Genomic DNA, 15370 nt, shown 5'->3' with positions numbered 1-15370 from the left:
TGAGTGCAGTGTCTGTGTTTCACCGGCAGGTTCAGGTATTTTGTCAGCTCAACAGGAGGAAAATCCTTATTGGTGGAACGCAAACGTAGTGTGAGTATTGAAGTCATTATGTCCTGGTTGTTAAAAATTCGCGTGCATATGCGCTATTTTCTCTGTCACAAATAATGCAAACATTGAACGGACGCAGCAAAGCTCCTCTCAGTGTATAAGAAACATAGGCAAAGCCAGTAGGGCTGGTTTGGATTTTGAGTTCAGATTAAAATATTTAAAACGTCTGCTCCACTGGGGAAAACAACAAAGAACGATTTCTTTCTATACAGATGGATTAGCATTCAAGTGTACTTTTGTGATGCTAAATAGTCCTTCGAGCACTGCAATGTAAGCACTTCATAGGCAAAGTCATACACCAAGTAGCCAATAGCAAGAAGTGAGACAGCAGTACTCCCTGGGTGGACCAACGCACTTTCTAAGTGGATTTAAGAGTTAGTAACAATAGATCACCACGCAACTGAGCTGTCAAGCAACAACTAAAAATCGAGCCAAAGAGGGAAGGTGGTTGGGGTAGAGAGTGTGGGAATTAAGGGGCTTGTCCCATACAAAACGGGCTACAAATAAAAATAAAAAAAACACCTTCGCCTCCAAAGATTACATATTTTTGATTATGATAAAATTATTGAGATCAAATGCATGATACTTATTTGAAGCGGTATTCCAGTTTGAATCCATAATGGGATGCAAGGAATGTTAGCCATGGAATTCATGGCATATGGTGTGTGAGAGTGGATCTTTCACCTGCACCCACAAATCATATAAAAAAGGTGTACTTTTTTTCCAAACTGAGAGCGGGCTTCGTATAATGATAGGTATTTGAGGCATTCTGCTGCTGTACTCACAAATTTCCCTTTCCTCTTCGCCCATACCAACTGGTCATGTGCAGGTATGTTCCCTACTGCTCAAGTGATATGTGGAGTGGGACGCTGGCCAAATCTGGCCAAGGTATGTATCCTGCACAACTGCACAATTACATGACATTCGTCTTCTGTTAAAAGCCTGCAGAAATACTTTTTTTTTCTTCTAGCTGAATATGCCTTCATGGGCTCCCTTATAATCCAGGAGGTCATCAAAGATCTGGCTCCAAAAGGAATCAAACATGCCAAGATTGTGATGCTGGCCGGCATAAGGTAAGCGTTGCAGTGAGTTGTGTTATTGAGGTCACATCCGAAATGATCCCACCTGTCGGCCATTGCTGACCACTTAGATTTCTATTCAAGTGGTAGGCACCATTACACCCTTGGCAGAAGAGTCCAAAATAGGTCCAGGAGGTCTGGTGCCATTCCAGATTTGTATTCTACAAATTTGAGATGAATGTACACATAATTAATCTACATTAAAATCAGTAGCATGGTTTTGGGATAACCTTAATATCTGGCATTGGTATGACTCCACAGGGCTAACAATGGGAACCCCGTCTCTAGGTTGTTTTAGGTCAAATACATTAAAAACTTTTTTAAGGGGCTTTGCCCAAATCACTTCTGGAGAGCCTCATGCTTCTTGAATCTACCATCTGTGCTTTTCTTTTCCCTGTAACACTTGCGCTACCTTTCCATGTTATGACAAGTTTTTCTTTGTTAATATTATTTTTTCTCCATAACAGTCTTAATAGTTATATTTTTTGTGTTGTTTTTCTATTTCTGTTTAGAAGTATTTCAATATATTTCAACAGGAAATGCTTGGTTAGCAGTAGTACATATTTTTTATGTACTAAGGTCGACTTTCTCAGGATAACATTTATTGTATTTGCTTTTAGATGCGGGTCCCAATGTATTTTATTGGGTAATAATCAGCCAAAGTGATTATCTGTGTGACGGATATCACCTGTGTATAACTTATCCCTAGCAATCTCCTTGAGGAACTGAAAAGCTGCCACCAATTAGAAGAGTGGCATTCTAAAAAGAAGATATGACCAATTAGTTAACTAAATACTATGATTATTTCAAATTGAACCAGAATTCATCTCCTGTTATCAGGGCAATCACCTCAATCCAGGTCATTATGGACATGGTCCTAAGTCCTGAAGTTCTCACTAGCATCATACTTTTCCGGTTTGTTGAGCTAATTAGTTGAGTGGATATAAACAAGACAACAACATTCAACAAACATTTGCAATGCAATGGGTCTCGCATTTGCTCGACTTAGAGCTATTAGCATTGTAGAGTCCTAATCAGACTCTAATTGCCACATAAAATGAAAATGATAAGCAATACAGTTTTACATAAGCGAGCCGATTTAAAGTGCCACGCCATGAGCGTGAAGGAGCACACAAAATGAAACAGAAGTTCGCTCACAGTCAAACGTATCAGCAACTGTGCAGCGAGATAGCCCTGCGTAGGAAATGAAAATAAAAAGTAGTCCAGAAACCATGGTGGAAACATGGAGCCTCGTATGTTTTCAGTAGTTGGCCGGTGCGCTTGAGGAGGGCTAAACACCAGAAAAGGCATGACGTATGCATGCCTTTCACAAATAAAATCAAGTGATTTTTAAAAGGCAAGCCCACAAACCAACAAAACTGATGGGCGTGCAGTGGACGTTGTTCAAAGCCCATAGAGAGATTACAGCAGGCTAGAGCACTTGCACACTCAACCCTAAAAAGCATGCAGTTATCACATGAAAGACCAGAACTGGAAATAGTGTTGTAATGTTCTGGAGCTAGGTGGTGCCCTAATTATTGCACCATACAACATTGTCACTTTAGAAAATTATCACAAGACAACTTGCACCTTTGCTAACTGCCCATGTGCAAGTTGTCTACCCCGTGCTATGTGCCCACAAGGTTTTGGCAGGTAAACGCTGGTGAGAATCTTGTGGCGTAGAGTGTGAAATTCCAAATTGTGCCCCTTGGAACCTGAACGGATGTTCCAGTGTGTACATATCCGAACATCCATGAGAGTGCTAGAATTTTGGGGTAGAATTTTGGGGTATTTGTCAACATAAACTCTCTCCGGATTTAAAAAGCTTGGATCCTGTTCGAAAATAGTGCTCAGTAAACAATTTTTACATTGGAAGAAAGCACGTGTGCAATTAGAATTTTGGAAAATACTGCCCAACTTTAGAGTTTGCATCTGAAATGGAAGTACCACAACGTTTGTAATCAGGCTTCTTATCTGGGGATTTGTAAATGTAAACAGATCTGTGTTCAAAACCATTATTTGTTCTGCATTTTAGGTGGGTTAGGATCCACAAGTCCATAAAAATAAAATGTTGCTGGAGCCTGGGCCCCAAGGGCCAGTAAAAGTTGTCTCCCATGTTTAAGTCTTATTGTTTATCAGGATGCTTCTAGGAGCATAGCCCTATGTTATGCACAATTGAGGTTTAGTAATCCTTTCGTCTTTAGTCATGCTAATGAAGATGTGTGTATTGCACATGGCAAGGGTGCGAGTTATAGTAACCTTAGAGTGCAATTTACAGTTAATCGAAAGAGCTCTAAATATAAGTGCTGAATTTCTGTGGTTTGTACATGTAAATTCAGAACCTAACTATAACGTTCCTGTAACCTTTGTTTTTTTTCAGTGAATATATATATATATTTATATATTATATATCTATTTATCTATATATATGTATATATATGTATTCAGAGTGTGTAGACGTGGAATTAGTAATAGTAAGTCTTCCTTTATTCTGAGTCAATGGGGAGTTACAACTCGCGCTTTACTATTGAGTAAATGAGTCGACTGACATTAATGGTCCATTTCAAAGCTTGATACAACTGCGTTTATGTGGGAGGCTGGATCACTCTGTTCTTTTTAGCAAAATTAGGTAATTAAAAGACAATCTTGGCCACTACATTTTTTTGCATATCCTTAAGCCCCCAGCTTTGGTGGCAGAGCTTATCAGTGGGCAGCTCTCGATTATAAAGGGAAGTAACTGTTTGCTAAATAACTATGGCTCGAGTCACATACGTTCGTTCTTTTACGTCAATTGTACTCTCGTAGACAAAATACGTATCTCTGGGCAGAAATTCCCTCAGTCACAGAACTAGGAACAGTAAACATCCCCCCCAACAGATCAAAAATACTATTGCAAGCAACCTGCAAGTTTTGCATAGTTCTCATTGGAGTGAATCTCCAACAAAAATTAGAGAACAATCATAAACATTTTTCGGCATCCATAAACTTTGTGAAAGTAATTGTGCACACTCTATGACCAGGAACAGGAGTAAATCAGTACAAAAAATGGGCGACAAGACTACATTAGACAGGGCTCTAGGAGCATTGTTTTCACCACTGCCAAAAGTGTTTTCCCCATGAGAACCGAGAGTTAGAAAAAAGGGCTTTTCCACTTATTTGCCTTGCATAATGCAGCAGATTGCCCATCTTGCTGGGAAGCCAGTGGGGAATGCATAGTGGACCATCGCACTCCCAGAAAAGTGTACTTTGTGTAGTGCTCCATGGCATAATCATCGGTACGCTTTGAATGCTGGAGTACATTCATCTTTGTAAACGTCGTATGTCAGAATATAGGGGGTTATTCTAACTTTGGAGGAGGTGTTAATCCGTCCCAAAAGTGACGGAAAAGTGACGGATTTACCACCAGCCGTATTACGAGTCCATTATATCCTATGGAACTCGTAATACGGCTGGTGGTATATCCGTCACTTTACCGTCACTTTTGGGACGGATTAACACTCCTCCAAAGTTAGAATAACCCCCATAGTGTACAAAAATAGCGGCCTGCTGGAATATCGACTACCAGAATATCGTTAAGGTAAATGTACGCTGCTAAAAAAAACCTTAACTATTTTAACTCAACATCTATGCAGCTTGAGACATATTTATCATCAAAGTACAAATATTTGGAGTTAAGTATAGCCCCCCTCTACTTTCTCTTACGTACTTACATTCACTTTATTCTGATACTCGATATTTAAATCTCAATATTTTGGTGAAAACCCTTTGCAAACATTAGCTGGAAGAGCGGTACATATATCCAGTTTCTGTAAACCGAGCCCCATATTTTAGCAGTTTCTTTAATGTGGATAAATCTATGTGTTTTTGATTTGGTAACAGTTGACTTCCAGAAGGTGGTAGCTTGCACAGAAAGGAGTCAGGTCCTATGTAGTTTTTTCTACTACAAGGAGTGGATCTGCAAGGACGGCTGCAATTTTGGTAGAACAATTAAAAAATATAAAATTATATTTTCGGTTATCATGCAGAGACATTGACACATTACTTCAATTTTAAGCCCCTTTGATTCTCTGTTTTACAGTTGATGTAAACATTGGCTTGATACAAATATGTGCCCAGATATAAGTACTAAGGCCCATATTTATACTTTTTTTAGCGCCGCATTTACTCCACTTTTTGACGCAAAAGCTAAAAAGTATAAATATGGGCTTAAATATTATGCAGTGTTTTCAGGGTAGAAATAAGAGCAATGGGTATTTTTTGAGGTTGCCTTGAATTTGTTGTTGCCTCTGAGGGACCAATAACCAGCTACAGAGCAAGAGTTGTGTTTTTTCCATATGGTTCTTCATATTTCCCAAGTACACTACTAGCCTACACCGAGAGTGACAAGTGGGGACCACACCCTAATCAGGTTATTGTCTCCTCTGCAGTGCTGGTGGATTTGGGGTGCTGCTGAACATCGACAGAGTTGCTGCGGCCTTGGAGGAGATTGTGGCAGAGTCTGTGCAGGTGCGCGGCGTGGTGGACTCTGGATGGTTCCTAGACTTGAAACCCCTCAACCCGTCTCAGTGTGTCGATGCCTTGTACTGCTCCCCAATAGAAACCATCAAGAAAGGTCTCAGGTACACTTCAAGGTCCTTTAAAATGTGATCATGCACAGTTTTTGAATGTTTGTTGGGAGGAAATGCGAAGTGGGAAGGACCCACAATCCTTGAAAATCAGCACCCATACACTCGAAAGACAAATCATTGAAGGTTAAGTAAAAGCCTGTGTGATAAAAGTGCAAAAAGCGTTTCTGCTGCCAAATTATGTCTGGAAAGGAGACAGTGGTGCCAGATTGTGCTAAAAATTCCAAAGCAGGGAGAAAAGAGAGAAACAGAAAATAGAATAACAAAAAAGTAACAGGAGGAGAGAAGAAAGGTGGTGGGTGGTTTTAGGGTTTCCCAGTCTGAACAAGCATTAGCAAATAGGCCTCACTTATTCGAGAGCTAATGGCTTGGTCAATGATTTTATTTAGTTATGTTGTAGAACAGCGTGGTTGCTGTGCACTGGTGTGTAGCATGGAAGAAAGAAAGAAAGAAAGAAAGAAAGAAAGAAAGAAAGAAAGAAAGAAAGAAAGAAAGAAAGAAAGAAAGAAAGAAAGAAGAGGTATGACGCAGACAAAACTGTCTGCGTCATTTAAAAAAAATTTTTTTTAACTTTCATCTATGCTGCACAAGCTGCACTGCTGTACTTCATGGCTCAAAGTACATAATCACATTGAAAAAGCCAAATAGCTCTTGTGTATGCAAGAAAGAGCTATTCAGCTTTGTAATTTTTTAGGGTCGAGTCTGAGAGTGCATGTGCTAGCGCATGCGTCTCGCTTGGGAGACTCCGTTGTGTTCAGTCAAGGGCTTGGAGCCCACCTGTCGCTCACCATTTGTTGGTTTGTGTGGCACTCTTCTTTACAGGCTCGTAATTCATCAAGGCACGCCTGCCGTCATTTCTGTTTCTCTGTGTGGAGCAGGGATCAAGCACTAATTGATTCAACTTAGTTAGTGCTTGTTCGCTGCTCCCGACGTGATAAAGGTACAATTTGTTCTTTTTAACTTCTACTGCCCCACAAACAAAAGGCTTGTGACTGGCAAAAACATGGCCAGCAGGACAAATAAAATTGCATAGTTTGACTTTTTAAAGCTAACTTTTTTTATTTTACCAAGCTGTCTTTTTACAGTTTCCATGCATGTTTTCTTGTGTTTTTGCTCATGGGCGCTGTTGTTGAAAGATAACAATTAACTTGTTCTAAATATGCGAGACCTTTTGCATTGAAAATTCTTGTTTGTTGTGGTAGGAGCAGTGCAGGTGGGACCGGGCAAAGAATAACGGGTGGAAGGGACAACTAGAACTCTTACTGGGGTTCTGTACAGTCAGTGCTCAGCGTCAATTGTTTAAAGCCGATGCTGAGAATAGTATCTCTTTGCAAAGCAATCTCACTTGGCAGCCAATGAAAAAGATGTCTCAGAGATGTTCAGCAAAATAAAAGGAGTGAGAGGCCACTGGGGGAAGTGTTTGGTCCCTGAGCACAGTCGAGCATCAAGGGGCAATGCCTGCAAGTGCTGTGACCACTGTGGGATTTGTCGAGGGCCCATAAACAGTGTCTCGCCACCAAGGAGCAAAGTAGAGGGGCATAGGTCTAACAGGAGATGGTTGGGGCCCCTGGAACTTCTTGAAACATTCTTTCCGTCTTCTCACCACTAACCCAAATCTAAAGTGTGCTGGTTAACCCGGGGTAGTGTGGGCTGCCTCTTGATTGAGGGCTATTGAGCACTGGTTGCATGCACGGGACTCCTCTGGTCAATGACAGGGAATACGCCCTTCTCTCTCCCCTTTCCACTGACCCAGCCCTGTCTGTTGACCCAGTGCAGCTTGTTGGAATCCAGTTGACAGGTCCGGCTGGACCAGCTCTAAGCATCAGGTGACGGATGTCACCAGAGGGCCATTCTAACATTGTCTGTTACAGGTGAGGACACTGTGCTAAGTAGGGGTACTAGGACCGACAATGTCATCCCCACAGTAATTATTCTAGGCAAAGGCGCCGACCTAATGGGCACAGGGGGCAGACTATGCCAATCCAACCCGAGCTATTATAGGGACTGTTACAATCCAATCCTAGATATTATAGGCCCTGTACCAATCAAACCCTAGGTATTATAGTAATTATAGATGAAGGCACAGACCCAATGGGCAGGGCGACGGACTGTACCAATCCAACTCGAGCAATTATAGGGACTGTTACAATCCAACCCTGGGTATTATAGGGCCTATACAAACCCAGCCCTAGGTATTATAGTTATTGTTGGTGAAGGCGCAGACCCAATGGACACAGGGGAGCAGATTGTACCAATCGAACCCTAAATATTATAGTTATTATAGATGAAGGCACGGAGCTATGTAGGGGGCACTGGTGGTAGACTGGCCAATTCACAATAGCTATAATAGGGAAAGACACAGAGCAAAATAGGGACACTGGGTTCATGATGTGCCCATCTACCATTAGCTATTATATGTATGGATAAATAGCCCCGAGTATTTTGTACAAACAGTGGTAACAATGGATGTTAATGGAATGGATCTCGGAGACCAAGAGGAGCACTGAGTTAGAAGGACAGGAAGGTCCTCTGTTGCACCCCTCCCCCACCCTGTTTCATTCCTCTCCCCACTCTGCATCGCCCCAGCTCTGCAAAGTTTTTGCTGTTCTGAGCAATTCGAAGGCCGAAGGAAGAAGGTGCTATTTACAAGCCGGAACCAGTTCCCAAAATGGCTGAGACAACCAGGCGAGCCAAGCACGGGGAATAGAATGTTACTCGGCACTTCCAATGCATCATTTCGAGAACTTCTTTGCCTCACTTTATGTTGCTTTATCTTGTGTAGGGGCTCGTCATCGTCTCCCTCTTCTGACACCTCTGCCAAGGCAACCATGGGCATTCACAACATTCACCCGTACCATGTTAAGGCGCCACTGAAGGTTACCATTTCCATTACAAGAAGATTTATGGATTTCTGTAGCTACAAACTATAAATGACTTCATTCAAAATAATCCGTTTGACACCTGGGGACCTCCCAAAAATGATATACTGATTAAATCTATATTACATATTCCTTTATTATGAATTAATTAATTTAACAATAAATATACATGTATAAATAAACTAATCAAGCAGATCCAGCATTCATCTTTCATAATTAAAACTTGGAAGAGTGAGTCACCATTGATATGTGGGGTACATATTTTTGTATCTCTCTGGACCCTTACATTATAGCCTCATTTCTAGGTACACAACGAGCCAGAATCAAATATTTAGCCAAATCACCTTAGGTCTTCATCAGGATGGAGAATATTGTGGCTACAGACATGTTACAACATCTAGGGCCTGATTCTAACTTTGGAGGACGGTGTTAAACCGTCCCAAAAGTGGCGGATATACCACCTACCGTATTACGAGTCCATTATATCCTATGGAACTCGTAATACGGTAGGTGGTATATCCGCCACTTTTGGGACGGTTTAACACCGTCCTCCAAAGTTAGAATCAGGCCCCTAGTGAGGATGTATGGCTCTCTTTTATGCTTTTTATCACCCAAGATTTATAATTAATTATTCCTGTAATGCTACTTCACCACAGGTCATTAACAAGCATTTGCAATGCAATGGGTCTTGCGTTTGCTTGAGTTAGAGCTATTTGCATTGTAAATTCCTAACTGGACTTTTCTTGCCACATAAATTGAAAATGAAAAGTAAAACAGTTGGTGAAGGAGAGACACAAAAGGAAAAAGAAGTTCGCTTGCAGTCAAACATATGGGCAAATGTGCAATTATCCATGTAACAGTATCCATGTAACAGGGTCGATGGCCAAGGCTGTAACAAAATCGCCCCAAGGCGGGACAAACTTAAAGCATCAAATGATTTTTCGAAGGCAAACCCACGAACTAGTGAAAGTGATGGGAGTGAAGTGGGCATGGTTAAAAGCCCACAGAGATACTAGCCAGTCGGAAAAGCAGCGCTTGCTCGCTGCTATGCGCAGCCTAAAAAGGGCACTCCTTACTAGGGTGATTTGATACGAATTCCTAGTCATTTCAACAAGATTTGGGGTAAGTGATATAATCAGAACAGAGATAGCTAAATATGTTCAGGAGACTTAACGGTGGCTGGCACCATGTGTCTCTCTGCCCTCCACCAAAAATTACGGTGTAGGTGTAACATGTAAAGATACAAGTATATAGGAAAACCTCCACTCTATAAACTAACCATTGCTCGTGAAAAACTGCACTTCTGCTTCACGAAATTACACCCAAGTATGTATAACCGCTTTCCTGGGACCATTTTCTCACAAGGAATTTCCTGCCTCCCTGCACCCCAACCAAAATACACGTGTATCTCTACAGCCCCGCACCTACGCTGTGCTTTCATCCCCGTATCGAAGAAACACTTCAAAATGGCTGTTTGTTTCTTCCTGCTATAAAACATTTTTAATATGTCCCTTTGATAGGGACTTCTTAAACAGAGGAGGCAGTAAGACGAGTTCCTGTTGAAAACGGCGAATGACGATTGTAGCTTGAGATGGGTGCTCGATAAATAGGTACTGTTAGATATGATTAAAAAAAAAGTGATGGCATGGGGTGGATTACCTAATTGTGACCGTGAAAAATGTATTCTATAACTTTTGTTTGTTGCCTATCTAACACCCTAAAACCACAATGTTAAAAATTGTGATTTAAAAAACAACACCACAACATATGATTCTTTGAAACAGATGAAGTATGAAGCAGCTTAGCTAAATTGCTGTTTGTATTATTTACTGACGAGTCGGTTTCCTGCGCAATGAAGCCTTGCTCCCCTCAGTAACCCTATGCACGGTGCGAGGGAAGGGGCGGGTGTTTGTACCATCAGGGCTTCACTGGCCTGAAGTGCATTCCAGTAGTGTATGAAGGGCTGGGCTGACAGGGCAAGCGCGTGGGCCGGTTTCTGGCTGTTTGTGAGTCTGTTTTATGGCCCGCTGGGCTGGTTTTACCACCAACATTGCCTGCCTCAAGCACAAGCGCATGCAGTATCCCATGCCTTGCAAAACACACATTTTACAAGTTTAAAACTACCCTGATTTGCGAACATGCACCGCTCCTTTAGCTATCCGATTCGCTAATGGAGGCTACTTTTAATCTGGTGCAAGGCCTATTTTCTCTCCCATTCCCACCCTGCGTACTAGGGTTACCCTGTATCAGTGAAAATATTCTCGTCTAAACATTTCACAAATGCCAAACCTGCACTCTTCCTATAGGCTTGCTAAGTGCCCACAGAGGGAGTTGAGTACCTTGGGAGAAAAGTGCCCCTCTCTCCAAGGCTGACTGCACAAAGGGTCCAAGGGGGTTTCATGGTTGCACCATAGCATCCCTAGAAGCTGACATGAGTGCTTCTCTTGAGAAACGTTGCCCCCCCCCCCTCCCTCCCGGGAAACATTGTAGGTCTGCTGAGAAGTACCAGTAACCTCCCACAGAAAGCAATGTAGGTCTGCTGGGAAGGACATGTACTCTCCCTATTGAAAGCATTGTAATTCTGCTAAGAAGTGCATTTACTCGTCACTGAATACGTGGTGGGTTTGCTGAGAAGTGCGGGTGGTCTTCAGGGGAAACCATCCATTGCAGATAAGCTGAGAAGTGCCTGTGCACTGAAAGCGTTGTAGGGCTTCTGATAAGTACAGGTACTTTCTAACTAAAAGCATTCTATTTTTTCTGAAAAGTGCCTCTACTTTCCCTTCGTGGGTTTGCTTAGAGGTGCCTGTAACCTCCCACTGAAAATAGCGTAGGTCTGATGGGACGCACAAGTACTATCCCTGCTCAAAATATTGCAGGACTTTTGAGAAGTGCAGCTACTCCCCCATGGAAAGCATCGTATTTCTGCTGAGGGGTGCCTGTAATCTTTCATTAAAATCGTTGTAGATCTGCCAGTGGTTAATGTGTAAATAAAAAGGTGCCACTGCCCAAAGCTCTCTTTTGAAACACGTGGCTGCTGCATTTAAATGTGTGAACATTGAATGTTGAGGCAGTGTATTCCTAAAGCCACCTCGGGCCTCTTTAATCCATCTACACTTCCTGCCCCTTCAGCTCACTCCTGCAGCTTTCTCAAATCTCCCTTGGTGATGCTTTTCTGTTTTTCTCTTCCTCCGTCTTTCCCATTTGTGACTTTTGCTGGCAGTAAATGCCTGATGCAGAAAACTAAGTGCCGACCCTCAAAAGTAAGTGCTGTTGCCCGGCACTGAAAACCACAGGCACAAATTAAGCACTGAGGTCTGCAAAGAAATACAGGCAACCTCCCACTGAAAGCATCGTAGGTCCGCTGAGAAGTGCCTGTAGTCTCCTTAATGAAAGCATTGCAAGTCTCTTGAGAATTGCCGGTATTCTACCACCGAAAGCATCATATTCCTGCTGAAGAGTGCCTGAAGAGTGCCTGTAATCTCTTACTGAAAGCGTTGTAAGTAGGAGTGGGCAATAAATTCCGCTGTGCCAGTGGCGTTGGCAGAATTGTAGCCACTAATGTGGAGCTCCAGCTAAATTCCACCCACTGCCACGTAGCTGACTTTTTTGGTCACATGTAGGGTGCCAGTGGTAAGTTGGCAAGCGTGAGTGAGAATTGGCGTCCCCTAGCTTGATTTTTGGGTGCTCAGCAACATTTCCTCACCTTGAACAGCCGTGGGTTGTCGCGACCGTTTGCGGATAGAAAGCTGCCACTTGAGTAGAAAATCTACTTGTTAGGCAGCAAAATTAACTTGAGCTGCAGCGGCCTCTGGCGTGCCACGTGGTGCCATTTGTGATGATTTTTCAGCACAAAATGAGTTCCCAGCATGAAAAATCTGAGCAAGCAGCTTGGTGTGCTGATTTCTGCCAATTTGTGTAACTCTGCAGAATCTTGTGGAGGTTTCATGTAACTCCATGTAATTCCTCTGAGTGAAATTCCGTAAGTTCCGTCCACCCACAGGTGTAAGTCTGCTGAGAAGTGCAGTTACCCTTTCACTGAAAGCATCATATTTCTGCTGAGAAGTGCCTGTAATCTCCAACTGAAAATGTTTCAGGCCTGCTTAGGAGTGGCGGTACTCTCCCACTCTAAATTGCGCCTCTCATCTGACAGTGCAATTACTACCCTCCCACTGAAAGTATTTCTCATCTTGTTAAAGGGAGCAGAGACTCTTCCACTGTTTGAGTTATACCCTATTAGAGAGCACTGGTAATGTCTCCAGAAAACTAAATGAGTGTGGAGGACTGACTGTACGACTCATTTATACAACTGGGTCTCTCAGGCAGCTCCAGCTCTATGGCCCCAGCACCCTCCCATACGCTACCAGCCTCTTCAACCTTTCCCTCTAAGGAAGATAACCTTAATCTTTGCACAGTGTTCTAACATTTACATGTATTTATTTACATAAGAACTATTTGCACCAATGTTAGATATGGGCTTTCTGGTTAGCCAGGCTATGTACCTAAGTTGGGCAGAACTCACCATTCTAGCCAGGGCAAGTAAGTTACCCACCGAAGATAACCATAGCGCACCCCAGTAGCTGGTGCAGAGCAGTCAGGCTTATCCTTAGATGTCATGTGTAAAGTCTTTACGCAACACACTCACACCAGTGACACAATAAATACACAACAAAAGAGACTCCACGCAGTCTTATAAATATATATTTCTATAATATACAAATAGGACCAAAACAACATTAATCCTAAGCACTGTGGAACATGTGTAATCACTGAAATGTCCTTATTATCCTCACATTAGGAGAACCCAAAAATCAAACATCAGAAATATGGTGCAAGATGTGATCATTACAATGATGCTCTGTATTCTAATTAGGCACAGATCAGGATACTACACATCAGACGACACTTTCATTATACATTTAGTACAGGCAGTACATGGCAATAGGTGATCAAAACAAGTGACAGGAATTAGGGCAAAACGACATGGTTCTCATAGTTTAAGCTTGCAATGCCAAGAATACCAATCACCTCAATACACTTAGGGCGTAGCACACCGGAGCTCATATTTGGCGTGTTATGGTAATCAGGACTTTCCCTGGTCAGGATGATGTTCCCTAGAGATATGGATGAATCGGGTGCACGGGAACACCTACTATATGATATATATTGTTGTCTGTAGAGGTGACAGGATCGGGACCTCCATCAAGGGTTTACCCAATCCCACCACCTACATGGCAGCCAGGTGCCCCTAGAAGGTATTCCCCAACATGAGGAGAGGCACACACTGAGTATTTATGAGAGGGGCCTCGCTGGGTACCCCGCATGGATTAGCAATGGCCTGCGGGCGTGCGTGGCAACAGCTGGTCGAGGCGGCCGCCCAGCATTGTTCAGGCCCACATTGCAGCGCGTCCGGGATCCTCCAGGGTCTCCCAAATGGCTCTTAGGAATGCCCACCACTAGAGCCACTCATGAGCATACGCAGGATGGGTTTCCCTGCAGGAACTGTCTAGTAGGCAGTGCGTCCCGGGCCCTCCGGGGCTTCTTGGGCTACTACTGGTGTCAGCACCTAGCGGGATGCAGGAGGGCTGGACGGGCCATCTCTGACTTTCGAAGGCTTGGGTAGCGAGAATGGTGCAGTGCCCTTTATGTGCTGATGAGAGGGTAACAACAGGCGCTAGTCCTCCTGGGCAGATGCTCACCATACACCTGGCAACTCATTGCCCCCCCTCCATCCAAACAGATCTATGTCGCATTATCTGGGGAGCCTGGAACACCGCTCATTAAGCTTTGCTTTTCACCCGAGGGATCAGCTCTGTGTTGATCCTAGAGCCATAAGTAGCACTCACCATGCACTTCAGCAATAATGATGAGAGTGCTCCTCCTGCACTAGGGAAGGACTACTTCCAGGAGGGTTGCCCCAATGAACAAGGAGAAGGGGGTGTGTCACAAGTTCCTGGGAGAACACTTAGAGGGGACACCAGAGATGCAGTAGGCAGGCCAGCACAAGAGGAGGCAGGTAAATCGAGTGGTGTTTCCTCCTGGCAGCACTACAGTGCCTTGCAAAGCCCACGTGATGGTGAAGCGGCCAGTAAGGCAACAAATAGAAAAACAATCCATTGGGTCCTTTATGCCACACAGCCAGTATTGGGTGGCAGGCAACAACAGAAGAGCAGTCCAGCTGAGTCCTTGGTGCAGTGCAGCATTCCTTCTGACAGAAGGTCAGTCCCAGTTTCAAAAAGTGCTCTAAAATCATAAGGTCAGAGCCCCTATACTTTTAATCCAAAATGTCTTTGTTCAGAGAGTGACTTCAAAGGAACCTTTTCAAGTGTAACACAACCCCTTTCAACTCAGCCCTGGCTCCAGACATCAGTGGGGGGTATACCAACCCATTGCGTGAGACAGGGGCACAGCCTATACAAATGTAAGTGCACCCCGCTTCCCTCTCTCACAACCCAGGAAGACTATCAGTATGCAGATGCACCCAGCCCCTCCGATGTTGTGGCTGTCTGGAAAGTATGCACAAAGAGTAGCTGTCACTCTGCTGTAGATGTGGATTATAGTCAGGTTGCAAAGCACACAGATTTAGAAGCACAGGGAAATGTCCATCTTCTAAAAGTGCAAAAACAAGAGATGATGGATGGAATGCAGAACAAATCAAACATTCACCCCCAGTCACAGATCT

At 43.3% G+C, this 15370-nt stretch overlaps 1 protein-coding gene across 1 annotated transcript in view; it reads left to right on the top strand.

The window, feature by feature from the left end:
- Nucleotides 1–15370, top strand: part of NOTUM (notum, palmitoleoyl-protein carboxylesterase) — a 62829-nt gene that overhangs the window by 3420 nt on the left and 44039 nt on the right. The window contains exons 6-9 of the mRNA XM_069210230.1: nt 30–90; nt 938–996; nt 1079–1181; nt 5615–5806. Of these exons, the coding sequence (XP_069066331.1) occupies nt 30–90; nt 938–996; nt 1079–1181; nt 5615–5806 (415 nt within the window). The remainder of the gene's footprint in view (nt 1–29; nt 91–937; nt 997–1078; nt 1182–5614; nt 5807–15370) is intronic.

The sequence above is a fragment of the Pleurodeles waltl genome, chromosome 10, assembly GCF_031143425.1.
Source record: "Pleurodeles waltl isolate 20211129_DDA chromosome 10, aPleWal1.hap1.20221129, whole genome shotgun sequence".
Classification (NCBI taxonomy): Eukaryota; Metazoa; Chordata; class Amphibia; order Caudata; family Salamandridae; genus Pleurodeles; species Pleurodeles waltl.
This window is presented reverse-complemented; position numbering and strand designations above follow the sequence as displayed.